Source organism: Bos grunniens, chromosome 16, assembly GCF_055505025.1.
Source record: "Bos grunniens cultivar Pamir isolate PY7600 chromosome 16, Bosgru_T2T1.0, whole genome shotgun sequence".
Lineage (NCBI taxonomy): Eukaryota > Metazoa > Chordata > Mammalia > Artiodactyla > Bovidae > Bos > Bos grunniens.
The window spans coordinates 4,148,489-4,176,460 of NC_141180.1; the positions used below are offsets into that span (position 1 = coordinate 4,148,489).

Genomic DNA, 27,972 nt, shown 5'->3' on the forward strand with positions numbered 1-27,972 from the left:
ACAGCATCCAGGTCAAGCTGGTAAAATGCTACAAATATTACATTTAAAATAATTTCCACTATACTTTTTTTCTGGGGAAAAAAAAAAAAACAGTTTGTAGAATTCAAACAGTTTCAGCTGCTTGAGATGGTGAAATGTCTTAGCGCTTTTCAAAAATCACATTTCATAAAGGGCACTTATTCCACAGAATTAAAGTTTACTGAATAATAAATATAATTTTAAGTGATGCAAGCTGTCAAAACCCTTGAATGTCAAAGTTAAGGCAGATATCCCTTCATGATTTTTGTTGCTTCTGAAAAAGAAAGGAAGCAGAAAGGGAATGATTAAGGAAAGGCAACCTTACCTTTGGATTCCTTCATCTTTGTATATTTATCATAAATAACAATTTAAATGTCCTTCGAGGTTAATATTTTCTGGTTCAATGGGAAAGTACAGAGAAAATTAATACATTCATGCATAATAGGAGGCAATGGAGACTGGAGCATATCTGTAGCAAATTTTATTTTCAAATAACCATAAAAGGTATCCAGTTAACTCTTCAGATTAATTTATAAGATCATGCAAGATGTAAACATGATGTTCCAAAGGGAAAAAATATCATTCTTGAAAATTCTAATGGATGAGGAAAAATTCACAGAGATACACACCAGGAACTTTCTACATATGGCTAATACCTGGATCTTTATTCTCGCCTGCTTTTTATCATTTCAGCGTAAGATAAAAGTAGTGCAAAGAAGCAAAAGTTAATAACCCAAGGGAAGAAAAACTCATTAATGTGATGCATGATACAGGAGAGTTTACTATATTAATATTCAAAAAGGAATATTGGGAGTGAAGAGTGATGTTAGATTAAAAATATCTATTTTGAAACAGAGTTAAAAAGAAATTTAGTTGTGGTGACTATATTGCTACTTACATCATATTTATTCACAGGCTTTCCCTTAAGTACCATGCACAGTTCCAAACTTTTTTATTTTCTGGCTATAGAAACAGATAAAGTGAGATGGAAATCCTTCCAGAAGGCATTCAAAATAATATGTTAACTTAAGAGTTATAATGTATTTTGAGAATATGGTAGATGGTAGTATTATCCTGAAAAAAATTACATGGGCAAAATAAGTGTTATAAAAATATTTTTAAATCAGTGTTGCACTGTAAAGAAAATAACTCCCTAATTTTGAGATTGACTATAAAGCAAAGGACTGTGGCTTTATATCAGAAGGGTTTTATTTATTTGAGTATTCAGAGTTGGTTCCCAATTACTAAATGTATAAAATAGATCCAAAAGGCCAATGCAGAGTTTATCTATATAGCTATATATAGCTGTATGGTTTCAAAGCAAACACAATGCCATTTCTGCAATTTGGACTAAGTCCTACTGTCCTCATTTAACCCTGGTGTCTAGAGACCATAAAATATTTTGGATCCCTTGGTACACAACTCTCTACAAGTAAAGCTAGCTTTGTTTATAACAGTTGAAAATTAAATAGCAAAACTGCATACAAAATTAGTTCTTTACATTTATTTTTATAACAATCTTATTCCTAGGATTCTCATAAGAGCCTAGGATGACATGACTCCAAATTTCCATTCCCGAATTTCCCACTTCTTTTAACAATTTTTATTGAAGTATAGTTGATTTACAGTGTTAATTTCTGCTGTACACCAAAGTGATTCAGTTATACACACACAGATTATATATATATTTCTTGTTCATCAGAGTTTCCCACTTGTGACACTTCTCCCCATGATGCTGTGGCAGGCACACTGCAACAGAAACAAGATGCTATTTCTGTGTGGCTTTTAAAATGCTATGCGTCCAAAGATTGTTATAAAATAGCATGCAGTGGATTCCACAGGGTTTATTAAATAAAGTTATCTATTTTGTACGTGATGAAACATCACCAAGGTTTTTAAAAGTGTTTGCTCTGGGTCCTTTACTGTGGAGTCATGTCCTTATTTGAGGTATATATTAAAAAAAAAAAAAAAGAACCCACCCACTCTGCAAGTCAGCCTGAAGGTGGTAACTCACCTAAGTCGACAGCTGCTGACTCTCAGCGAAGGTTTTTTTTTTTTTTTTTTTTTGCCCAAGATCAATTTGCAAGAATTCAGCCAACCCAGACATCTGGGAGGTAGAAGCTACAAAACCGTAGTGCCCTGCCCCCGGCTAAGAGGTCCACGTCCTTCTCTCCCACACGAGTGAGGGCGCAGTCCTGCAGACTCAGAGCCCGCTGTCCATCACGGGAAAGCACCATGGCCCTTCGGATTCGGCATCCTGTTCTTCTTTCTCTTCCCACTCGCGTAATTAACGCTCCTTTCTTTTCCTCTTTAAAAATGCGCCTGTTTCAAATTTGCATTATTTTTTTTTCAGACGCCTAATTTCAGCTCTGTTCTTTCCCTCTGTGGTCTCTTCCCGCATTTCACATTCCAGACAAATATTTAAAGGTCTGTAAAACCAGGCGAGGTTCCAAAATATTTCTAAACGAAACTGCCATGGGTGACAGCACGGGAAAGAAGGAAAGTGGGAGGACAAGGATTGGAATAAACTGGCTGGAAATGTATCGGAAAATCTGTTTAAGTTACTCTAGCTGTGGATGAGGTTTCAATGAGGCATAAACATTCAAGTTACTGACCAAAGGAACATGTTTCATCATCACGCAAAATAGTCTACTTGTCACGGTGCACTGCTTGTCTTTTTTTTTTTTACTAGTAAGTTGCTCTCTCTTTTTAAATTTTTTTTTCGTATTTAGTATTCAGGAAGTGAAAGCATTTAAGAAAACATTCAAAATTCTGAGAATACATGTAAATGAAATATTTAATGTCTATCATTCATAAAAGTTACATTATTTACATAGGGTTCATTTGTATATAATAAAAATTTCATCATAATGAAAAAATTTCTGGAAAGGTATATGTTAATTTGTTTAACATACGCTTTGGATATACAGCTAAATATGCGTCGTTAAAAAATTCTATCTTCAAATATTCCCTTTAACCATTAAAAACCCTCATTCCTAAATATTTGTTTTTCTTTCCACTTGCTCTTTTGTTTGTAATATCATATGTAATCTGAACCATGCGAAGACAGGATCTCATCACAGCTCAGAATATTTTTGTGTACTTTCAATAAATTTGCTCATTGCATAGCAAACATGTAAACTTACAGAGGATCTATAAATTTTATCCTAATCATCTAAAAAAGCTGCTGAAATTTTACATGACAGTATATTGAGGTTTATTTATGTTGTAATTTGGGTTTTTTTTTTTAAAAAAAAGATACTTTTAGTCTATGTGTCAATTGAATACAACAAATAAAAAGTCATGAAAAGTCCAAAACCAAGTAAATAATTTTATCCTAGATTACCAGAACTTAACCTCCTTATATCACTTGGAATTTTTCCTAAGTACAACAAGTTGGAAATGGGTCGTGCTGCCTCTGAAGACAGTGTTCAAAATTAATTCCAAAAGTGTGTGTTTAACATAAAGTTAACTATGTTTCCATCGAATAAGATGTTTATTAATGAAAGCTATTTATCATACAAGAAACAGCAAAGAGAAGTCATCATACAGAGATGCACACTAGAAGTGACAGATGGGACAGTGCATGCAGAGATTTCTGTTTCAGAAGGAAGGAATGAACAATAATGCTAAAATTACTGGGGTCTGATCCCTAGCCTCTTAAATGAGTGATAGCTTTTCTTTGAATTTACAGTTGGAAAATGTCATTAACAGATAGGACTAAAACACATTAGCAAGCAGGTGAAATGAATGCTTTTGGACTTTATTTTACAAGTACTGTGCTTGACAAATGTGTGGGATTGTTTTTTTCCAAGAATAATTTTCTTCAGCTATGGGGTGGGCATATTACTGCCTGGCTGCTCTGGTTTATACACGGTTTGTCTCACTTTGTTTAAAATCATATAATTTTAAGCCTCCATTTGTGTTAGACATCATAAAGAACAGAAGTTTTGTTAACATTCAGTAAATGACATTTAAGTCTCTTGGTCTCTCTCTCTCTCTCTCTTTCTCTCTCTCTGTCTCTCTCTCTCTTTTTTTGGCTCAATAGATCTTTTAATGTATGATTATCATAACCTAATATTGTCTTTGTCTTCACTGCAGTGGATTTCCGATCAAACTTTTCCCCTTCTTTTAATACTTTAGGGAATTTTCAAACGTCGGGATGTTTGGCTGTAATGCCCCAAGATTTGTTCTCCCTGAAAAAAATCATAGTGACAATTTATTAACTCCAGAGCAACTTGGCTTTTAGGGGTCTTCAATTTCTATTTAGATTTACAAATATCCATTTGTGCTCAATAGACCTAACATGAAACTTAATCATATTTAAGGTTTCTTTTCATGCAATTACTTTTTCTGCTAATTATCTATTTTTTTTAATTCTAAAAATCAGGCTGAGTCAAATCCATGGGGCATTACTTTTATTGTAGGAAAATATATTTAAAGGTAATTCTAAGCTGAATTGCATTGCACATGCAATGGTAACTTAAAATGAATCGTAAGTTTGGAAATCTCAAAACTATTTGTATGTCTGTATATTAAAAAATTTTGTATTACCATTTTAATAGCCTTACAAATAGATATCAAAAACACACTAGTACAGTTAAACCTTAAATAAATCTGATGGGAAATAAAAGTCCTTAGATTCAAAATGGTTTATTCACACAAATTTAATAGGATATATCACAACTGTTTGGTCCATAAATATTTAAGGGAAATAGTTTCTATACAATGCATTTCTCAATAAACAAAGAAACATGGACAATTGTGCTAGACCACTTACTGTACTATAAACACGAAGCTCAATATATAAGGTTATTGAATTTATCAACTATATTGGAAAGAGTGCACAACTGCTTTCTATGACATGTCTGTCCCCTCTAACAGGATACACCATAAAAAGAGTTTCAGAAATAAGAGGTAAAACAGTACAAAACTAGTGAGGTGTCAAAAGGGCTTAAAACAGTTAATTTAACAAACAACACATATATCCTGATTTTTCACAAACTTACTTCCAAGTTATCTCATAAGGCACGTAGGAGAACTGAGTTATAATTAGTCTACTTAATAAAGTAGATCTATAGTACCATATATTGTTCTGTCAAAGAACAAAATTTATAAGTATCAATATTTTACCTGTAAAAGTGTATTCATAAGATCTCAGCCTTACCAAGGTTGTTTGGTCTGGTTAGTGGTAAATGCCCAAAATGTAATAGAAATATGAAAAGTCAAGATTTAAGCTCCATATAAGATGATAACCACACTTGCTAAATATATAATGGCAAACACCTTCTTCTGTTACAGTGTTAACTTATCTTCCATCATCTTTTTTTTAAAAAATAAGCTACTTTCTGTGCTAATTTTCTAAAGACCCTGAGCAAAAGTTACAATAATGCACTTTAATGTGGGCAGTGAACTGTCAATATGTAACCACACATTTATACAACCAGAAGGACACCTTTAAAATCTATTAAATAACCACTTCGAACGCCAGAGGAGATTTAAGGGGTCCGAAAAGTGGAGAATATGTGCAAAGTTATTCTTAACAATCCACTAAAGCAAGACATGTATCTTGACTTCTTTTTTATTTTTATTTTTTTTAGGAAATCCACAATCTAATTGATATTTAACTACAACAGAAGCATATAGATGAACATTCACCACTGCCCAGACCATTAAGATTTTAGCTTAAATTAAAAGAAAAAAAATGCTACTGTAAACTAGGAAATATATTCAGATTAGCATCCACAAGGCTTCTGAGTTTATCTTTAAACTAAGAACTTCAAATCTCTAACGTCAGAAAAAAATTTTTTTTCTGACAAATACATCAACCTGTGCCAAAGTAAAATGAAGCAAAACAAAACCAAAGAATTTTCATTGTTAATATTACTTACTAAGTTTTTTGTTTTAACTTTATTTGTATAGAATGCCAGATACAATATCATGGTACAGCTAAAGCCAATTAAGAGCTATCGATTAAATTATACTGATTTTTTTAACTTCTTAAAAAATTATATTTTGCTTATTTCCATTTTCCCTGGGGAAAAATAATTTAGAAAGAATGGTTTCATACCTATCATCAGCTTGAGAAGGTCAAATGTATAAAATTTCAAATTCTGTTTGGAATTTTCATGGATACACAGGAGGTTTAAGTATTTTTCAAACGTTGAAAAGCAATAACTAACTAATACGAAAGTTTTGTTGGGACTGTACCCCTAAGAGAAAATAAAAGTCACGTTCCTGGTTAGATTTTCCCATGTAATTCATCTTTAATATTTAGATTAGCTACTGTTTCTTTAACCATATTCCTCATTTGTAAGAAAAAGGAATGATTAAAACATTTTTTGCATTTTAAAATTTTTTAAAAAGACAATGTGACGTTTCCAAACTTTCACAAGTACAGGTAACAGTTGCAAGATTAAAAAATAATTTTAATCAATTATCTGATTTCTTATTAGCCTAATCATGTAACTGGGAATATGATTCTTTGCCCATCACAATACCACTCTTTGTTGGGTTTTTTTTTTTTTTTTTCCTTTGAGATTCTGGAAATAAGTAACATACAATTTTAAGAGGCACTTATTAGAATGATTCCAAAATTCCCCTTACCGACTGAACGATCTAATTAATCTTTTTTAAATCCAAATACACTTTGTAACAAATAATAATAATAATAATACACTTTGTAAAGGAGACGATACTGTAAACTCATTTGCCAAGTGGCTGCAAGACACTACAAACCAAGCTGTCATTGTTACTTGCCAAGTATCTTGGGGGTGAGGGAAAAAAATATCGTTTTGTAAATAATAAAATAATCATTAGAATAATAATAAAAAGAAGAAGAAGAATTAAAAAAAAAAAAAAAAAACCCCAAACCCAATGTTAGAAAAGGTTCGTTAAGGTAGTTTGCGAGGGGCTCGCGGACTCGTGGCTGTCCATGTTAGAGGTCACGGCTGTCTCTACAGTGATAGAGGGATTGGTCAGGTCTGTTAAAGTGGTCGCAGTGCCCGGTGGACTGAGCGCGCCGCTGTCTGCCGAGGGCGGGGCCGGAAGCGACGTGCCATCGGCTTTATCAACACCCCCATTCTCCTGCCGCAAAAGGTTCCTTCTGAATTTGGCTCGTGCGTTTTGGAACCAAACCTGCAAACCAATCCCAATGGATTTCTTTACCGATGTTTATTTTTATACTTCCTTTTTTCTTTTTTCTTTCCCTTTCTCTTTTTTAATTCTGTTTTGGATATACGTTTCTCTTTTTAAATGTTTCTTTTCCTTGGGGGAGAAGGGCCTTCCACCCCCACTTTGTTTTTTTGTTTTTGTTTTTTTTCTTTCTGCTTTCTTTGACAACAGAGTAATCCCAGTTAAAACTACAGATACCCTGTTAGCTGCACAGGGGCCCCCACCCCCAGCATTAACGAGTGCCGCTTGGGGGCACAGATGGTTAAGTGGAGATACCCTGGGGAAATGAAGGCAGAGCGATCAAGGGGGTGGGGGTGGAAATACACCCTCATCCCTCAAAGGTTGTCTTTCCAGAAAGAGGACAGGCGAGGTCAGCGGATGTTTCACCAAGTTAGAATCACTCGCATGAAATGAACATCATTGAAACAGATTTCTGGCTGTTCTTGAGTCTGACACATGCCAAGTACTCCGTGCACAGGAAAAACCTCCAGGGCCAGACTCCAAGCAACCGGAAACGGGTGCGTGGAATTTAAAACGCCTGCTGTCTGTCACTGAGGGTGAGAGCATCAGAGGCGACCCCCAGCCACCCACTATCGGTCTCTGGTTAGACATTCTTACCATGATGAGCCTAGCAAGGCACTGGGCCAGCAGGTCTCACTGCAGTATGCAGTGGTCAAATGCGGTTGGTTAAAATGGGAAAATACTCGCTCTGATTGGTTGCAGAGACAGCTAACCATGCTTGTGGCTTTTCAGGAGCTGACTAAAAGGATCCACGTGAATTTGGAAGCTTGGAACCGGGGAGTGAGGCCGCCAAGAGTGTGCTGAAGCAAGGGGGTAGCAGCAGGTCTCCCCAGGTGTGTGCGCACTGACCCTGACGTGGACAGAGGTCTCCAAAGCCACAGCTTGTGCAGATAGCACCACCTGCGTTTGCAGAGCAGTGGGGCAAGCTGAGCTGGCTTTGTGGGCCTGTCTCCCCATCTGTAGGAAGGATGTGGCTGCATTTTAGGAGACCCTGGGTCTCTCTCTCTCTCGCTCTCTGGGCAGTCTCCGGGAAGCCCCTGCAAAAGCTTGGTACACTCTCTAGGGCGGTAAGTAAGGTAAACTAATGAGAAGCAGTTCAGGAAATCAAACAGGGAAGAGAATTACTTTCACTGCAAGGGGAAGTCGTAGGCACAGCCAACAATGGACACTTCTTACCTGCAAAACTCTTTTGGTCAGGCCCGTTTTCTGAGCAAGTTGCTTGAGGTCCTTGGCGTCCGGGTTGTGGTTGATGGCGAAGTAGGATTTCATGGTCCGCAGCTGGTGATGCTTGAAGGAGGTGCGCATGCGCTTGGTCTTCTGCGAGGGCGGGTAAGGCTGCTGATCCCGGTCCAAGTGGTCGGCCTCGTTCTCGTTACAACCTGTGGCAGCCACAGTGGACGAAAACAAGGGCTCAGTGCAAGGGTCTGCTTTAGCTGAAAAGATGGCCGGTGGCATGCTCCTGCCGCGATGGGACAGCAACGGTGGAGAAAGCTGTCGACCCAATTATGAGCAGGATCCAGACAAAAGAAGGAGGCTAATCGGCCCAAGTCCGCCAAACTAGGCTGTTAAGCGTGGACCCACCCCAAGTTTACGCAGTAGAAAAGTACTAGATACATCTAATACAGTTAGATAAATTATTAGATAAATCTAATCTCTTTGGCTTAATGGTTGCTAGAAAGACTTGAGAAGACGAGTAAGGTCTAAGTGTGGGAGTGAGAGAAATCTTCTCCAAGAGCGAAAAGGAAAAAAAAAAAACACAAAAGACCTTCTACTCTGTGATGTGTATGAGCACGCTGGCCCTCCACACACACGGCTTTCAGAGATTCTTCCTTTCGTCTGTGTTTGTGAAACGAGGTGTATTCTGTGAAGACAGGAGGGATATGCAAGCCAGTAATTTCAGCTCTCTCAAGTCTAAAAGTTTTACAGAGCCATCTCCCCACCCCCTTCCCAATGAAGGAAGAAATCTAAGTTCCAATTTTTAGCCTTTTCTGCACATCCTAGAATGTTTTCAGAAAAAGTTAAAAAGAAGAGGGGGAGAGGTTACAAAATAAAAGCCTGCAAGATTCTTACATAACCAGAAGAATATTACTTTTGAGGACTTTTAGCGGTAACTGGTTCACATGGGGCTAACCAGGATGAAGAGAGTTTTCCCTTGGAGTCACTGGAATAGATATTTCTGAAAGAGAAGGAGCCCAGGTCTGTATTCACTTGGTTCATGCCAGAATCTCTCCTCACAACGCCCAGCTCAGAGACCCTGATGTCCCATTCGGATGGTAGCCCTTTTTGCTCTGGTCCTGTGAGAGCCAGAGTGTGAGCTGTGCCCCTGGCTGGCAGGCCAGGAGGAGGGGAGTGACACCATTACCCGTACTACACAGCCCCCTCCACACTGAGGGCAAAACAACCCAGCCTTTGAAACCAGCCTGAAAGTCTTCATCCCCAGGATGTAAAGATGCGCATTTAAAAGGTCATTTCCGATAACCTCCTAGCTTTGCATAATAAATATGATTACAAGGAAACACTTTGTTAAATGTTTACTGATTCAGCCAACTTTCAAAATTTAAAGGGCATGGCAATTTTTTTTTCCTTTACACCTTATTTCAGTTGTTTATCTGATGTATATCTGACCATCCAGCATTTTAATGCACTGTAATAGAATATCTAAAATCAACGTGATCACATGCCTGTGGGAGAAACCAGAATCTTGAAGAATGTGAGGCGTCTCTTATGATTAGTTGTTCCGTTCTGCTTGATAAAATATTATATGCCTGCGATGCTCTGGTTGCACGCGTGCGTGATCAGTCGTGTCCGACTCTCTGTGACCCCATGGACTGTAGCCTGTCAGGCTCCTCTTTCCATGGGTTTTTCCAGACAAGAATACTGGAGTGGGTTGCTATTCCCTTCTCCAATGCTTTGGCGAGAAGTACTTTTTAAAAAAACGCTTTCAGTGAATCGGTATACACCCAGAGACCCAACAAGAGTCACCTGCATCACAAAATCCACTTAAGAAATTCTCCCCAATGTCATGAGAGTAGGCGTGAACTAATGACTCCTTTGTTCACATTTCCATGAGACCCGTGAAGAGGGCAGGCAAGTTCCTGGCAAGAAAGACACTATCATGCTCGCCATCGGACCCTCGATGTCCAACACGGGGCCAGGGATTCAACGAGCTTCACATCAAGATTTTGAATATTTGTTCATCCATAAAATCATCAATGACTATTCATGCAAAGTCAGATCAACTTGAGATGATATACACAGCCAAAGGTTGAACAGAGACTCCTTAAACCCCACTGAAAGGGCACCAGGTAACCAGAAATACAGAGAGGATAGAATATGCTTTACATTTTATCCTATTGCACCCCTGGGGAGAGATGTCAAGTTCAAATATTCTACAGAATTGCCCTTTTGTATCCCCAAATGGATGAAACAGCATCTTATGACCTACTATAAAACCATACTTATCTCAGTAAACTGAGCTATATTTCACAACTAGATTATGAATGTAGCCACACCAAAACAGTCAAAGAGGCACACCTTAGTCATTAGAGGCTTCTTCAGGTAAGATTTCAATCCTATCCTAGGTGAGTGATGTGTAACTCTTCCTGAACAGCTTATTAAATGGAATATTACACTGGGGCAGAAGACTTAACTTGGTACTTAAATAATGCCCTTACCCACAAGTTACTATTTCTTAGAAATGAGTTTGACTCCTAACCAAATTGTATTACTCATTAGTCTCTAAAATGAATTAATGAAAAATAATTATAGACATTTTTTTCACACACACAATTATAGACAGGTATGATAAAACACAACTTCTCTGAATATGCATTCTGTATCCATTATGGCTGATTTAAAACTCAGTAGAGAATTTCAGTGTATTAAACACTGCTACGGGACTTGTTTTCAAACAAAATACAATTCAGTGTGCAAAAAGATTAAGTTAGCTCTTGATTAAGATGGTATTCATATAAACAGACAACTGTGGGATCAGTTATGATATTATGCCACTTAATAGCGCAGTCTGTGTCATCTACAGAGTAACTCAGTGCATTAGCCTAAACTACTTAGATTTAACTACAAATGCCTTATGTAAACTTGCAGGTAGCTGTGCTTCCCCAGTCTACTTTTAAAACTACAGGGGTACCCCCTCCCTGCCCACTGAATCATGAGATGAAATGATAACTCTCTTAAAACTGTCTTAAATATACACCTGTGAGTACACACATCTGGCACTATAAAATTAATAAGAAGATCTAACTATTTTATTCTCTGATCACTTAGGAAATGGTCACCTATTCGGAAGTGAGTTTCTATTCTGAAGGAATGCAACCCTCTGAGAACTGATCCCAGAGAGACCACTAGGGGTCAGTGCCAGGCTAATTTAACAACTTCAGGGAGCTTTGGAAGTTTGGAAGCCAAGAAAGAACCTAAGGAGGGGAGATTTCAAGAAGTGGCAAAAATCTAGTCTCTCGATTAATGCTAAATTACCCAAACCAGAGCTATTGGCCCTAGACTAAATCTTCTTCTCACCCCGGAGGGTTTCATTTCAAACCAGCATCCCAAATAGATTTCCTGTGGCTCTAAAATCTCCATCTGCTATCTACACAAAGAGATATTAGGAACAGTCTCAAAGAAAGGCACTTGCCTTATGTCAAACATTTACGGATCTTTGCCTAGCTTCACATCTCTGGAATTCTGAGTCACAAACATATTTTGTGTACATGTGTTTGAAAATATTATCAGTGTAGGAATCAGATCTGTTTAGTAGCAATGTCACTCTTTTCTGAGACTAGTTTACATTTAAGCAGAGATGGCTTCAAAGAAAGATAAAATAAGGCGCTAAAACTGTGGGTCCATTTTATTTTCTGCGCTTTTAATATGGTTTTAATTCACTGAAGCGTTTCCTTGTAATAACAAATGGGCACTGGCTTCATAAACTTTTTTTTAGTGGTAAGCTGATTTCTGGTCAGGCATCTTTAACCCAGTTTCTCTAGATTATTTCACCCAGATCCTTACTGTATGCTGTTTGCTCGTGTCTCTAGGGAAAGTCCCAAAGGGATGCGGTGGACGTTAATTAAGAGTTACTGGCTCTGTGATGCACACTGGCTCTGTTCCGAAGGCCTCCGCAACCTGTCCCTCCTTAATGAACAGAAGCATCAGCTCTCTCCAGAACCTTGCAGCGCCTTAATTTGCAAACTAATGGCCGAATTGGAAATGGAAGTGGAATGGTCGAAGAGGAAAGAGATTCTCATTCTTTTTAAGAAATAAATCTGTACTCTCTGGTGCTCCTCAGAGAAGCAGGAGAAACAGTTTTATTGTCCTTAAAGCTCCCCGCATCTTTCTAATGTAAAGTAAGATCAAGGCGAAATCAAACGAAGCTAATTAGGTTAAACAAACAATCGAAGAAACCAGGCTTGCCGCCTTTGGCTAGAAAGCTCCTCCCCACACTTCTGGACCTTCTGGGAGCCGGGGGCTTCCTGCTCTCTGCAGACCCGGCTAGTCTCTCTCCCACTCTCTCTATTTCTCTCTCTCTCTCTCTCTCTCTCTCTAATTAGGGCATTAGGGCCTTGGTGAGTGGCTAGAGATTCCGATGTCATCTTCTATTAATAAAGAACAATCGGTGCCCTGCTTGGCCGCCCCTGGGACCACGCATCAAAGGAGCCCGAGTAACCACACTGGGCATTGTGGCCCCGAATCAGCCTGCTGGCCGAGGCGCAGAGGGGCAGCAGGAGGCCCTGACCCCCGACAGGGGGTTGGCAAAACCCAGGGATGCACCCGCTGCAGGACACTGACCCATCTAGGCGAGGTTTGCAGCCAGCAGTGGGCCCTCCTCCTCCAGTGACCTGGGGTTGAACCCCTGGGATAAAGGTCCCCACCTTCTCGGGGACACCCCCGCTATGCCTCATCTGTGAAATCAGAGCCAGGAGGGAGCTGAGGGGAGAGCTGGGCAGATTTCCCCTTCGGAGCAGGACCCATTTCTGCTTGCTCACACTGGCTGAGTGTCCCTGGGCGAGTCACTTATGAGGGGGAACAGCATCCCTTTACTACTGAGCCACAGCAACTCACGTACCACACCAGGTATGTGGGGACTGGAAGAGAAAAACAGGCAAGATCCACGCTCTGGGATGCCCACCCTTCGACTGGCATCTGGGTGCACCTGGTAACAGAGCAGGGTGGCCACCGTGAGGTCCCCAAGGTCCTTTCCAACAGAAAGGACTCCCCAAGCCTGAGTCTCCTGCTAAGACGTCCAGTGGGGCTGGGCCAGGGCACCGAAAGTCAGAACGGCTGAACGGAGCGACAGAGGATGAGATGGTCCGACGGCATTGCTGACTCAAAGGGCATGAGTTTGAGCAAACTCCAGGAGATGGTGAAGGACAGAGGAGCTTGGCGGGCTGCAGTCCATGGGGCTGCAAACAGTCAGACAGGACTTAGCGACTGAACAAGAACAAACCAGTCCTGAGGACGCCCCTGAGTGAGCTCCAGGGTTTTCTGTAACCTCTTTTACAGGGGGCTGGGACTCACAGGAAGAGGTTCCATCCTGCTTAGAGGCAGACTGTGGTCCTGGGGGCCTGTCACCATCCTCACCTGGGGGCTGGCGAGTGGGGGGACAGGCTGCCAAAGGGGTACTGGTAGTGAGACTGATGAGTGATGGGTGTGCCCCGCCCCCCCCCCAAGCAAGGAAGAAAAGGGCTTTCTGGCCTGTTGCCTTATTTTGTTTTTAATTAAGAGAGAAAGCTGGGGGGTGGGGAGGAAGGACGGTCTGAGTGTCTGGAGGGTTTATCACAGGGGCAGTGAGCTGGCTGGACGGTCCCCTGACCCAGGGAAGGGGCAGGCCAGCTCCCATGGACTCTGGAGAGTGACTCCCGCCCCTCCAGCCACTCTGCGCCAACATGAGGGATTTGGTTTTTCAACACTCATGCCAACTGTTTCCCTGATTAACTCTGGGCTGGTGACCACAGCCTCTGTCCCCTCTAGACACACTGGGACTGGGCTCTGAAGATTTTTTTTTTTTCTTTTTTAGTATTCAGGGAAACCTCCTCCAGGATCTATAACTTGGCCTCCACACAGGAATTGCCCTGGGGCTGTTTCGCTCCAACTGGGAGCCAGAAACTAATGGGCTCATTAACTAATGGGCAACAAGGGTTGGGCCCTGCCTGTTTGGGGGAAGTCGCTGCAGCCCCACTGTTGTGAATGTATTTCTGGCCACAAACGAAATAAAGGTGTCTCTCTCTCCCTTTCTCCCTCTCGCCTCCCCCGTCCCCTTCTCTCTCCTCCCTCTTTCTCTCACTCCATCCTCCAGCTTCTTTCTGAGTGACCGAGAGCTGTGGCGAGAAAAGGGCCATGCTAAGGAAAGAGCCGTCTTGCAACCAAGGAGGGGTAGGGGAGAAGCCAGATGGAATTCTCCTCTGGGCAGACCCGGGGCTAGGGCGGCAGGGGCGGCCAGGAGCGGGTGGGCGCCCACCTGAGTTGTAATTGACGATATCCACCCCCAGCGCTGGGCTCTTCCGTTTCCGGGGCCGCCCCTTCTGCACGGTGCCCGTGCCATTGAAGTAAGGCAGGGCCAAGCCGCCGCTCTTGGCCGCCAGCTCGGTGTAGCTCAGCTGCGGCGGATACTCTCCTTGCAAGAGGGTCTCGAAGTGGGCGCGGCAGTACACCAGGCTGTCCTTCATGCCAAAATGGTCGCCCGTGGTCAGGGTCTTGTTGCACGTGGAGCAGGTGAAACAGCTCAGGTGGTAGACAGAGTCTCGGGCGCGCATGACCATCTCGGAGGCGGAGATGCCGAGGTGGCAGCGGGCACATCTCTGCACAGAGAACCTTCTGGAAGGAAACAGTGGCGTCAGAGAGCTAGCGGAGGCCAAGGCAGGGCCACCTCTCACCGCGGCATCTGGGGGCTTGGTCAGAAGCGGCCCAAGATGAAGATCTGGGAGGGGACTGGGAGGGGAGGACCCACGCCCTCTTGGATATACATTCATTTTATCTGCTGATTGACCTGCTCTGATGAATATGACAAAGAACCCTTACATTAAAATAAGAAGAATCGAGGAACTGATCCTCAGTTTTCTTCCCTGTAAAAATTTTAAAAAGCAAAAACCAAAACAAACCGTGCCCTGGCTAACTCACAACAGTATATTAAGAATATTAAATTGCCATGCCAAGTGAAACCGTCTCCTCGATCACAAGGCATTCACAGGAAGGGTGTTGTTATTTATGAAAGTGTGAGTGTGCATGAAGACATTCAGACACAGCCCAGGGGGAGAAAAAGAAAAGACAGTTCTGCAGAGGCGAGCTAATTCTTTTTTAACCACTGTTCTCGCCCCGGCCTAGAACGAGCCGGATCGCCTGCCCATCGCTGCGGTCCCCAAGCCAAGAAACACCCAGCAGAATCAGTGAACGCGCTGCGGCCAGTTCACTGTCCGGCGTCTGGGGAGTCTGGCGGGCAGGTTCCAGCCCGCGGTCAGGGCATCTCCGAACTGAGTGGCCTGCGTTTTGGCAACAACAGTTATTTATTCCTTTTCATGGTCATTTAGGTGATTTTCCCGCCACCCTCGCGAAAACCCGACAGCCAGCAGCTACTGCTGCTGCTCCGGCCGCCGGCTCAGTTCCAAGGCACCGGCCTGGCTGAGTTCGTACGTAGCAAACGGAAAACACAAACCAAACCCGCTTTAGCCTCGGTAGATGCGGACACGTTCACTGACCCTCCGAGGACGTGCCCAGTTCCCTCAGCGGTGCTCCGGGGGTCGCCTGAGCGGGAGAGTCTAGACCTAGCTCTAGACCTGGGGTGCCCCCCTCCCGGGGTGTCCTCCCCCCGCGTCTGGCGGGAGTGATCACTCTGCAGTTTGAAGGCGCGCGCGGGGGGCTTCCCTGGGCAGGGGGGAGCCGGGAAGGGACCCAGGGGCTCGGGCTGGTGGCACTGCCAGGCGGGGAAGGGATGGGGTGGGAATACCTGTAGTAATCCTCCTTGCAGTAAATGCTGCCGTCCTTGGCGAAGCAGGTGAGCTCGGACTCGAGCGCCAGCTTACATTCACAGCACTTCAGGCACCTCAGGTGCCACTGCTTGTCCACGGCCAGCAGGTAGTACCTGTCGGCGATCTTGCCCCCGCAGCCAGCGCACAGGGCGGGCTTCTCCGGGCTCAGCGGTGGCATGCCCTGCAAGGAAGCGCGCACGCGGTGAGGAGCGCGCGGGGCCGCCCCACGCGGGTCCCCGGCGCTGAGCCAGCCCCCGGCCTTCCCGACTCGAGGACCCCCTAGACTCGGCCCCCCCTGCGCGCGGGCGGGCTCCGCGAGCGCCACCGTGTCAGGGGCGCCTCCGCGAAGGCAGGCATCCGGGAAACGTTTGCAGTTTTTCCTTCTGCCGCTCGTACTCTTTCTGCCGCGTCCGTCTGAACCTGGACTCAACCTAAAGACCCGCCGATCACCTCGAACCTTTTCCACAAGGGCTAGAAGGGCATGGACTGTATAGATAGTGGAGGTTTCCGAACTCAAATAATTAAAACTTAAAAAGTGTGGCTTTCGACTCGCCCGAAATGAAACAGAAATTGCTGTTGGAGGATGAAAGGGAGATCTGAACAAGCACATACTGGTTTTCAACAAACACTATTACATTTCTCTACAAGCGACGTTGAAAGTAAAAGAGAAGGGAGAGCGTTTAATACTCCTGCTCATAATGTGGTGGATGTTGTTTCCATCGAGGTATATTTGGCAGATCTTGCTGGGGTTATTGGTCCTTCTCCTACTAAGGGAGCACCATATCTGTTCCCGGGAAGGTCCGTTATCCCATCACCTCTACACAGGCCCCCATTCCCTGACATAAACATACCTCGGAGATCTTTGTACTGAAAATCTTTCCAATGCCGGCCTTAAGTTTTCCGCCTGTGTCCCCACGACCCGGCGAGGAAGGGGACCCCTCGCCTTAAGCGCAACCCCGCGGTGAAATTCGGGTTTGCATTACCGCTTTTTGTTTTTAAACGGGATAGCCACAAAAGGTGGGTGGTTAACTGCGGGAAATTTCCCTCAGAACTAGCAGAAATGGGTTGGACTTTCCCCCATGAAACCCTGGCAGGCCTGGAAAAGTAGAGTTTCGCCCTTTACTCAGACCAGCTCCCCCCACCCCCCGCACTGAAATTATTTTGCAAATGTAGAAACATCCACCAGCTCGGCTACTTGGTGCTGACCGGCCCCAGGCAGTCTGTCCACCGGCTTAGTTTGAGCTGCGATTCCCGGTGTGACGCCCGAGGATCTACACAGTTCAGTTTGGCTGGAACTCTGCGGAGACTTCTGTCGTTTTCCCCCTCCGGCTCGTAAATGGAAAAGGCGAGCACAGAAATTGTTCATTAGTTTTCTTTACGAAGCGGGCCTGACTTCTACCCTACGTGCCTAATCGACACAGCGTGGTCGACCACAGCGTGGAAGGGTTAGAAAGTTCTCGCGCTTGGGCTCGGCGCCCCGCTCCTCCGGATCAAGCTACTCGCGCCAGGCCCGGGAGCTGACCGAGCCGGGCCGCCAGAGATCCCCCGACCATCGCGGCCTTTGCGCGTTCCGCGTCCTGAGCGTCCGGAGGACGCATTCTAGTGCACCCCGAACGGCCGGTCTCCAGACCCAGGGACTGGAAACCCGGAGCTTCAGCTCGGCCCGGACGCTCGGCCGCGCGCCGCAGCCCGTGGCCCGCACCCGCTCGCCCTCGGGCCGCCGACCCTCGCCGGGGAGGCGCCCGGGAGTCCAGCGGGCTGGGAAACCGGCGTCTGCGCCGCCGGAGAGGACGTCGCCATCCTCTCGTGCCCGACTAGCCCTGCTTCCCCCGGACCAGCTGCGGCGGAGACGAGCGAGCTCGGGCTCTCAGGAGTGTAGCTAAATCAGAAAGGGGCCCTTTCTTACCCTGTAGAAGCCAGGCGAACAGAAGATAACCCACCCGCCGATCGCAGCGGACGCGCCTACGAACCGCCACCCTCGCCCGGGCGCCTCGGCGGCTCCACTCGGCTCCCCCGGAGCGCGCGCGGGCTCCCGGCTCCCGCGGCCGCCGGCCCTTCCTTACCGCGTCGCGGCCGTTGAGCTGGGCGCCTTTGGCCAGGCGGGCCTCGCTCTTGGATCTGCGCTCCATCTCTTCCATGATGCCTTGGATGTGGCCTCCGGAGATCCCGTGGAAGAGCATGGCTGGGGGGCGGAAAGGACACGAGCTGTCTTCTGCTCGGCACCCCACTATTTCCATATACACTCGCCCCGGGGGCTCTCAGCTCATCCGAGAAGAAGAAGCGGGGAGCGCAGAGGCGGGGCGATGGGAGAGCGCCGAGACGCTCGGGGACAGAGGGAGAGGGGGAAGAAGAAAAGAGGCAGCCGCGGTGGAAATGGGTCTGCTCGGAAAAGAAGAAGCAGGGGGGACCCCAGCCCCGGCGACTCCCTGAAGGAGATGCGCAGAAAACAAACAAACACGGGAAGGGGGGAGCGGAGGCGAAGCAGACGTATCTGACCTCTCAGAGCTCGAGTTACTAACGGGGAACAACTGCGGGGCGGGGGAGGGGGGAACAAAACCTGGTGGAGAAAGAAAATAATTTTGAACACAAAGAAAGAAAAAGAAGTGCTATTTTCAGTGGTCCCTGGCTGCTTGCAAGTTCCCAGCGCCTGTAGGTTGGGTTGGGGACTGCTCCTGCCGCCGGAGCGGTGTCCAATTTGTTAAGAGACTAAAGCCAGCCCATTTTTGATAATTTAGTAGGAGGAGTTCTCTCCCGGAGCCGCCACGGATTTTTATTCAGACAACAAAGACCTGTCATACTCCTCTCAACCCCCTGGTGATGGGGAAGCGGGGACAAACACTGGGGGGGGGGGGGGTGGCGTAAGGGGGAGGCAGGAGGAGGGGGCATTTACTTCCCCCCAACACACACACACACACACACACACACACACATCCTTCCAGGAGTTCCCAGCAATCACGTTTTAAAGTGAAAAAGGAACCCTTATTGTCCCCGCCCTGGTGCAGAAGGCAGAGAGTCGGCCTGTTTGGTCCAAGTTCAAGATCAGACCCCGACTCAAGAAATGCAGAATCCTAGCCCCAAACTTCACGTCTCCTTCTTGTGGACTTTGCGGTCCCCAGCTCGAGGGGACCCCAAATAAATAAATGTTGGGCAGGCATTCCTCTCCTCCCCCACCCCTGACTTCCTCAACTCACTTTTTAAAAGCAGGCTTGCTTCACCTCCCCACGGCCTCCCGACCCCACCTGGGGCTGAAGCAAGCCCCAAAGTGAACGGGAACTAAGAGAGCCTCTGTTTTGGGAGTTTACTTATGGCAAAAAAAAAAAAAAAATTCTTGGAACAATCAGTGTAGGGGACAGGGCGTGGGCTTGGAGATGTGTGCGCAACTGCAGCGTGGCCCCGGGGGTTGCCGGTTCAGGCTGGGAGAGAAACCGATGGCGAGTCCCGCGTCCCGGAGGAAACCTGTCCATGTGGGCAGCGAGGCAGGGGCTCGCGCAAGCTTAGCGCCGCCCCCCACATCCCGGGACCGGGCGCGCCCCGCTGCCCCGGCTGGACTGGGGACCTGTAAACGTGGGCGCCCCGCGCGGTGAGGAGGATGCGAAGGGGCTCCTCGCCATGGAGGAGGGCGAGGTGAGAGCTGACGGGCAGAGCGGCAGCCCCCGCGCCTCACAAGAGGCGGGATTGTTCCCGCGAGCCGCGGCCCCTCCTCGGCCCCGTTAAAAAGTGGCCACAATACTCGGATATTGTCGATTCATGCAAAATGCCAGAAGCCCCGGAGGGCCCGACGCGGGGAGCGGCGGCAGGAACCGACTCAGCTCCCAGCCGAGAGCGGGAAGACCCGGCGGGCCTCCACGGGTCTCCCCCAGGCTGCCCGTTCCCCCACCGCGCCCCGTCGGCTTTGCGGGGATCGCGCGCTTCTCCCGGCAGGTTCGGGACACCCGAGGGGTCCTCTGGTGGCAGACTCGCGTCCCTCCCGGAGGAGCCCGACCGGGAACGGGGGCCAAATCTCGAAAGATGGAAAGGGGGAGGAAAGAAGGGGGGAGGGAGGAGAAAGGAAGGAAGACGAGAACGGTGCCGATTCGACTTCCTGTCCCAAAGCATCGCCTTCTGAAGCTGCTGGAATCGCCTCTGCCATGAAACCCAAGACTCGCCGGCTTCCCCCTTGTTCTTTTCTCAGGGTCAAAAAAAAAAAAAAAAATGTTATTTGCAGACTGGACGCTGTTACGGTCCTCCGGGTGCCAGAATACAGCTCATAAAACACAATTTCACACACACACACACACACACACACACACACACACAGACAAAATGAAGCCAATCAAGTGAACTAAACTGGAGACCTTCCCCACCACCCCCCTCCTACTCTGGCAGCCCTACTGGACAGCAGGGCTGCTATTTACTGTAAGTAATGTAATTAGCCCCTTTGGATGGAAATCAATGAACTTTTCAAACCCACGTGCACCAGCGTAGGGGCTGCGGGCAACACCTCTTTCAGAGACGGCAGGTCCTCTCACAAAGGGGCAGACTGCCTTTCCACAAGAGAGAAATGGGCCCAGGGAGGGGGAGGACGAGGACGGGGGAAGGGAAGGGGGAGGAGGGGGGAGGGAGAGGAGGAGGAGAGGAAAGAGGAGGGGTCTCTGAGAAGGACATCCTTTAACCAAGGAGGCTCCAAGGGAAAGTGAACCCGGGACCTCAATCCAGGGACTCGCTTTGTCCAGTTTCTGGGCTAACAACCCCCACCCCTCACCCCCAGGTGGAGGTTGGGAACTGGGTTTGGGTTTGGCTCTTGCTGCATCTGGGTCCTGCTCAACAAAAATAAACAAAGAGCCGGAGAACACCACTGCCTTCTTGCTGGGGATGAAATTTTGGAGACTTCATTAAGTGAGGGTTTACCAACAACTCCAAGGACAGGCCAGAACTTTGTGAAGCGTCTCCAGGGAAGCAGGCACGGAAGGTCCTGAGCCCTCCGGTCCCTGAGCCCTCCAGTCCTTGCTTCCCTCATCCCTCTCCTGCATACACAGATTTGCTCCTTGACAGTCGGGTACAGGCAGGGCGGGGGACCTCCTGCCATCAGCTTCCGGGTTGGAGCCCGCTGTCTCCGCTTTTTCTCATAAACCTGGGGTTATAAGTTCCTGTGCCGGGTGGGATTTGCTAACTTCCCATAAAGATGCCAACTGCTTGCCTTCTTCCTTCTCTGCCAATGCAGGAAGTTTGCCCAGACCTCGGGGTGGGGCAGGGGGGCTGCTGGAGTTTGGGAGGTCCTCCTTAGTCCTGTGGCTATCAGAAATCGCTCCCGGTGGGCCCAGCCCTGCCTCCTCTCCCGGCTCCAGAAAAAGGGCTGTGGCCTGGGACGTCCTAACCTTTTTGTCTTGCAGCCTCGGGGAGTTGGCCCACTCCCCACCCCCCACTCCCCAGCACTCTCAAGGGACAGTAAGCACTTCCAGGAGAGGATCTCTGCCTTCTTTCATCTCTCAAGAGGAGGTGCTGGGGCGCGGAGCGGCCCTGGGGTGCTCTCTACACGCTGGGGTGCTGCTCACTCAGTTCCCGGGTCTAAGTCCCCGCACCTCTGGTTGGGACTGGTGCAGGGACCGCCGCCGTCCGCGGCCCACAGTGACTCCTCCAGTCTCCCGTCTAAACTCAAAGCTCTCTTTGGAGCAAGGCGGCAGAACCCTGGCTAGGGGCTGCCCTCCGTCCGACGGAGCACACTTCATCCACTCTGCCCTCTTTGCTCCGCCAGCCCCTGTGGCGGCTTTGAGGAAAGCGGACGGCAGCGACTGCGGGCACGGGAGTTGGGCTCGAGGGTCGAGGTCCCGGAATCTCCTCGAGGGCCGCAGCCGGGTACCTCTCCAGGAGAGAGAGAGAGAAGCAAAGGGAAAGCACCGCTTCACCCATGGGCTGACAGAGGCTTCAGGGTCGAGAGAAGAAGCCTCGATTGTGAGCACAAACGAGGTCGCTTTAGACCTGAATTTTGGAGGTCAAGACGCTCTGCCCCGAGTTTGCCCTTAAAAGGGCAGAGGTCACCTTTCCTCCTGACCCTATTAAGCTGATGGAGGGTCCTCCTTGGTCTGAAAGGTGCAGCTCTCGAAGAGGCGTCCAGCTTCCGGCATTGCCCTGAGCACCCCAGGGCCAGGGGAGTCAGCGCCGTCCTGGGGCTGGGACCCGAGCACCCAGCCCTGCACGTCGCGGGGCCTCCGCCCGGCGGGGGGGCGAGGGGATGGTCCTGAGGCTCTCCAGCCTGTCTCCATCCTCGGGCTAAGGGCAACTGTGGGTACACCGAGGCGGCAGAGCCAAGCCTGGAGCCGCGCACCTCGATGTCAGTCCTCCGAGGAGGGCAGCCAGCCCGGGTGGGAGTGGGCTGAGCGGCTCCAGGCCGCGCGAGCTCTACCGCGCGGAGAGGGAGCCCCGCGGCAGGCCCCGCCGGGCACCTCCGCCCGGAGGGCTCCCCGGCCCGCGGCGCGCGCGGGGCTCTGCCCTCGGGTGAGCGCTGCGCCTACGCGCCCCCTTCTCCCCGCAAGGCTCCCCACCCGACCCCGGTTTCTTCTCTAAGGGCCCGCCGCCCGGTGGCGAAGACCGCTTCTGAAATCTGAAGCCCTTTCACCTGGGATTTGCCGCGCGGCGGGCCCGCCACCGCCACCGGAATAAAGGGGGCCGTCTCCCCCAGCCCCCACTCCGCGTCTGCGGAGATTGCCCACAGAAACCGCTGCGCGGGAGTCAGATTGAACCAAAAATGGGGGGTGAAGGCAGTTTCCGGAGGAGACGCGGCATCTTCATGGCGCCTCCTCCCCACCCGCCTCATCCCTCCCATCCATCCCCGTGAGGAGACGCCCCCAGCAGCTATGCCGAGGACCGGAGCGCATCCCTGGCGCCCCGACAACTCGCAGCGCAGTGGCTGGGCGACCTCCGGGCCCCCGCGCCTGCACCCCGAGAATCTCAGGCCTCGGAGAGCAAGGCCGGACGAGGGAAAGGCGCCTTTCAGGACTAATGTCAGCGGACTCTGAACGAGACCGCGTATTTTAGAGCCTACTGATCGCGGTACGATCTCCAGGGCAAGCACGACCCCTCTTCCTCCCACCCGATGAAGGCGGGTACACGCGTGTGCACACCCACTTACACACCCACGAGACAAATGCTCCGGCCTAGGGAACAGGGCACGAGAGAGAGCGTGGCGGGTAACTCACCTGCCTCCAGAGTGGTGCCGTTCAGCATTCTGCGAGCTGGGGTGGCTCACGCCGCGATGGTGGCTGCACCGCAGAGAACCGGCGCGTCAGCTCCAAGGTGCGGCCCGGGACCCCGCGCGCCTCCTCCACCCGGGAGGCGCGTCCCAACCGCTTCTCCCGCCGAGGCCTCGGGGACCGAGCGGCCTTCGGGGAAGCCGGGCCGCCTCCGGTAGATGCTCGGGGCGCTCCTGGGCGCCCGGAAGTCGGGAGCACACCGAAGGCGGAAAACTGCTCGGATCAGACAACCCCAATCGAGATCTTACCTTGAGGTCCAGACGTTCCCTCCAAGAAGCCAGTCCGGGGAGAAGAAGAAGGGCGGCGGCGGCCAGAAGTGCGAGCCAGTCCCCAGAATCTCGCCAAGGGGGCCTCTGTGAATCCAAATAATCAGGTGGTTGGTGGGTGGGTCTTTCTGTGTCTCTTCCCTTCTCCTCTCCCTCTCGGTCGGAATTGACCCGAATCCCTCACCTCTGACCCGCAGCTCGCTCCACCTGTCTTTTATTTCTATTTATACTTCCAGATCGGGAGGAGGAGGAGAAGGGGTGGGCAGAGGGCACCGGCGCGGGCCAGGGCCGGGCGACAGCCTCTGAGGCTGCGTCCAGCCCTCCCAGCCTCTCAGCAATCAGGGGAGGTGTTAATGGAGGAGACGGCCGGGAGGGACCCTCATAAAGCCGGGAGCCCCCCAAGGACTGGCGTCCCGCGGCGCGCCCTGCCCCCCTCTCGCCGCCCGAGCCCCAGGCCCTCCTTGGCCTTCCCAGAGATGCTGGCACCTCAGAGATGCTGCCGCTGCCAGCTGGTGCCCGCATAGACGGCGAGCGGGCGGGAGCGCCTGGAGGGGCGCCGGGGGCTGAGCCACGGATTGCCCGCCCGCCGCACCCCCTCCTTTCCTCTCGGCGCTCCGGGGACAGGTGCCCGCAACCCAGCCCTGCGCGGTGCGCTCTGCGCCCGAGGGTGGCCTTCTCCAGCGGATCAGCGCGCCGGCCCCAGGTATCCCTGCAGCCCGGCTCCGGCTAGGAGGCGGGGACGGCGATCCATCCGGAGAAAACCGACTCAGACCCCGGGAGACGAGCGTTTTCCGGCACAGACTCCGATGCTCGGGACACGGCGGGTGCCAGGGTACCTGGTCGGTCTCGGCTTCCCGAGTGGCTGCGTCGCCCCCAGCAACCCCGGACACAGGCCGCGAGGAAACGGATGGAGAACCGAGAAACCTGGCCCCTGGCCAATTATTTACCCAGTCTCCCAACCCGAGCTCCCCTCGCTCTCAGAGGTGGGGGTGGGGATCACCCGGAGGTGGCTGCGCGGATGGGGAAGGGGTGCGAGCGGCGAGGTCCGCTGTCCCCGGATGCGGTCCCGGCGGCGCTGCCGCCCTGCCCACCTACCCCTCCCCGGCCCCCGCGCGTGGGTCCAGCGTGCAGGGCACTGGGGCCTCTGCGCGCCCGCGAGCCGCCGGCGACCACTGCCCGGGATGGGGGCACGTGGAGCTTGGCACAAGGGTGCACCCACCTCTTCTCTCCCTCCCCGCCGGCTCCGCCACACACTTGAGGGCTGGCAAAGGATCCAGCGGCAGCCGCGAATCAAAGCCCTCTGGCTTAGCCTTTCCGCCCCAAGTCCCGGAGTGCAGCTCGGAGCCCCCGGGTGGAGTTCTTTCTCCTAGACCCTTGGGGCTGCCCCAGCCGGTCCCACCAACCAACCAGTCCTTTCAGTTGATCTAAGTTTCCCTTACCTCCCACCCACTCCCGTTTCCCCTTCCCAACCCGTCCTCCTTAGCTCTTTCTCCCCGGAGAACGCCCCCATCTCCGCTCGTTTCCCCAGCCTCCCGGGGTCCGTTCTCCCGCTCCCTGGCGAGGCCATCGAATTGGATGGACGGCGACCCCGACCCGAAAACGTTCAGGTCCTCCCGCTCGTCGGTGTCCAAAGCAGCGGGCTTTATTTAACCTGTTTGGGGTCACTAACCGTTTTAGGTTATTTGGTTTTTAAAAATGCATTTTACGCACACACACACAGAGGCAGGCAGAGGCGCGCGTGCCCGGAAGCCCACGCTTCGGGAGAGATTTCGGATGGGAAGATGCGATTGCCAGGAATCTTCCAGTCCCCCCCGCCCTGCATCCCTTGGCAAAATGCACCCCGCCGGGCTGGGTGGGCTGCTCGTGCCGGTGACCACCGGCCTCCGGCAAGAGACAGTTGCGAGTTCTCCCACGACCTTTTCTCGGGAATCAAGCTTTTCCAGGGGCGCGCACCAACCATCCACCCCACCCCAATACAAACTTAACCGACTTTCTTTTTTTTTTTTTTCCTGAGGAGGGCATAGTTTTGGCATCCAGAAGTACCTTTTAATTGTTGAAGGGTAGTGAAGACTACCAATAGCAGCGAGTTTTAATCCTCCATCACGGGCAGACGTCCCCTTCACAACTCAGGCCCTTGCTCGAATGTAGAGAAGATAAAAAGGCAGGTATTCCCACGCAGTGGAGGCGCGGGGGGCGGGGGGCGTTCCTTTGGCAGGGGGGGCCGCGAGGCTTCAGAGAGCTCAGGAAAGGCGACATGCCCATGGCCATTCGCCAGGTCGTGGGCCCCCTTCTCCAGACTTGTTCGGAGACCCCCCGCTGGCTTCCGGCGGTGGAACCCGGCGGGCCGGACACTCCCGAGGTCGCCTTAGGACACCGCGCACCGCGAGGGACAAAGACCCCCGCTGCGCCCGGGGAGCACCCCTCTTTCTCGGGCCCCTTCTGGTCCAAACACAACGAGACCGGTGTGGGAGCCCCAAGTTGCACGGGATTGTGGGGGGTGGTGGAATAAAAGCCCCTCCCTTCCTGGCTCTGCAAAATCCATGGGGTCGGTGTGGCTTTTGAAGAGTGGGGAGTGTGCTAGCAATCCACCTGCTGGGCGAACAGCCCAGGGCCGGGCCTTCCCGGGAGAGGGGACCGGACGCCTGGCAGGAAGCTTTCCCCACCCTCCACTCTGCTAAACCCCGCACGAGAACCCCTGCTTCCCCCGGGTTTTTCCGTATTAGAAACCATCTAGAAATCAATCTCTCTTGATTTATGGTGCCCGCCTCGGAGCGGCAGGAGCCTCCAGAAGTAGCCCCAGAGTTGATTTAAACCGGGAAGTCTATTTCTCAGGCATCCACATGTGTTTGTACACACACACCCAATAAGAAACCTGACTTTTTACTTTACAATGTGCGAATACAATATAGCTGGAAGCTCTCGCGGCGAGGCCCATTTATGTGGCCGTATTGTGTTTAATGTGGGAGCACCCGCCGCTGCCAGCCCTCCCAGGGGGCTTCACCAGCATCTCCCCCAGAACCGCGGCGGCGAACTTCAGACCTTGATGACCTTGATTCGCGGCGAGCTCTAGAGGCAAGAAAAGAGTCAGAGCGCCCCCTCTCCCCGCCCGCAGCCCACCCCAACCCCACCCCAGCAGCGGCTCCTTGGCTGTGATTGTGGGGAACGCTTAGAAGTTATGGCAGGAAGAGTCACAGAATCCCGATAAGGGTCCTCCCGCGATGGGCATCCTACTTTGGGCCAGGTCCCCGCTGCAGGAAGTGAGCTGGAAGGAGGGACAGGCGCGCGGCCAGGAGGCAGCATCCGGACCTTCTTCCCATCTTCCAAGCAGCTTTCTCGAACACTGTCTAAACAAGGCTGGGCGGGGCAGAACTCAAAGTGAACTTGCTTTCCTCTTCCTCTCGTTTCTCCAGGAAAAAAAAAAAAAAAAAAAGTCTTTTAGACTCTGTTTCCTTCTCTTTTTAACTCTTGGGACTGCTAAAGAAAGCCCCCTCCAGCCCCCACCCAGAAGATGGCTTTGGTAATCTTCAAATCTGCCCGGAAACCTGGAGCTAGCCACTGCTCCTTGACCTGAGAATGGAAAAGAAATTGGCTGCCAGGAGTCCACAGACCTTTCTGGAAAGACTGCCTGCTCTGTCACAATGCTGATCTGTTCTCTGCTTCTCCTCCAAAGAGCTCCTGAAGAGGGCAACACCAGGCCACAGACACTACTCTTTACACCCAAGGAGGATGCTAAGACCCCACCAGGCCCATGGGACAGGGTTGTTCAGGGCACCTCAGTTAGAGCATCAGAAACACAGGGGCACCAAAACTGCCAAAGTTTTGGGAAACAATTTAATATTTGACATAAAATGAATACTGGAAGTCATGTCATATTAGAGAATGGTGTTTTTTTTTTTTTTTTTTCCATTCCTTTTAAAGTTTAGAAGGGCTTTTGTTTTGAATCGAATATGGGAGAAGGTATCAGACATTTTTGTTGCTTAAGATTTGTAGAAATCTTTGGGGGAAAAAACCTTCATTGGGGCCACAGGCAGAGATTAAGGTAGACCTCGGAGATGTTGGAGAACCTTTCAGATTCTGCTGGGAGTAAAAGCTGAGGGTCAGCTCTAGGTAAAGCCAGCCTGCCATCTCACCCATTAGCTTCCCCTGCCCAGGGAAGCAGAGAGGTATGGAGAGGGTGGTCCCGGGGGGTCCCAGAAGCCGGGTTGGAGGCTGAAGTCCAGGGTCTTCACAGAAGTGGAATGAAATGGGCTAATAAAGCTAATAAACACCCTAAGACAGATCAGCCTGCAGAGCGCCATC

At 49.8% G+C, this 27,972-nt stretch overlaps 1 protein-coding gene and 1 long non-coding RNA gene across 5 annotated transcripts; both read right to left on the bottom strand.

Moving 5' to 3' along the window:
- Positions 1-482: 482 nt before the first annotated feature.
- LHX9 (LIM homeobox 9) lies at positions 483-19,506 on the bottom strand. Of its 4 annotated transcripts, none has more exons than XM_086343182.1 (5): positions 18,245-19,506; positions 16,160-16,362; positions 14,678-15,033; positions 8,389-8,591; positions 483-4,214 (listed from the first exon to the last, which is right to left on the bottom strand). In XM_086343182.1, exons 1-5 carry the CDS (start codon positions 18,416-18,418, stop codon positions 4,158-4,160), a joined length of 993 nt encoding a protein of 330 aa, XP_086199308.1. In that variant the 5' UTR covers positions 18,419-19,506; the 3' UTR covers positions 483-4,157. The 4 variants fall into 4 exon arrangements, with proteins under 4 accessions (XP_086199308.1, XP_086199307.1, XP_086199306.1 ...); XM_086343181.1 differs by having other exon boundaries at positions 14,678-15,030; positions 18,245-19,089; XM_086343180.1 differs by lacking the exon at positions 483-4,214 and adding an exon at positions 4,656-7,155 and having other exon boundaries at positions 14,678-15,030; positions 18,245-19,089.
- Positions 19,507-23,316: 3,810 nt separating this feature from the next.
- LOC147356061 (uncharacterized) lies at positions 23,317-26,169 on the bottom strand. Its single transcript, XR_015143004.1, has 3 exons — positions 25,717-26,169; positions 23,656-23,760; positions 23,317-23,416 (listed from the first exon to the last, which is right to left on the bottom strand). It is a non-coding gene; the product is annotated as an uncharacterized LOC147356061 (long non-coding RNA).
- Between the last annotated feature and the right edge of the window lie 1,803 nt (positions 26,170-27,972).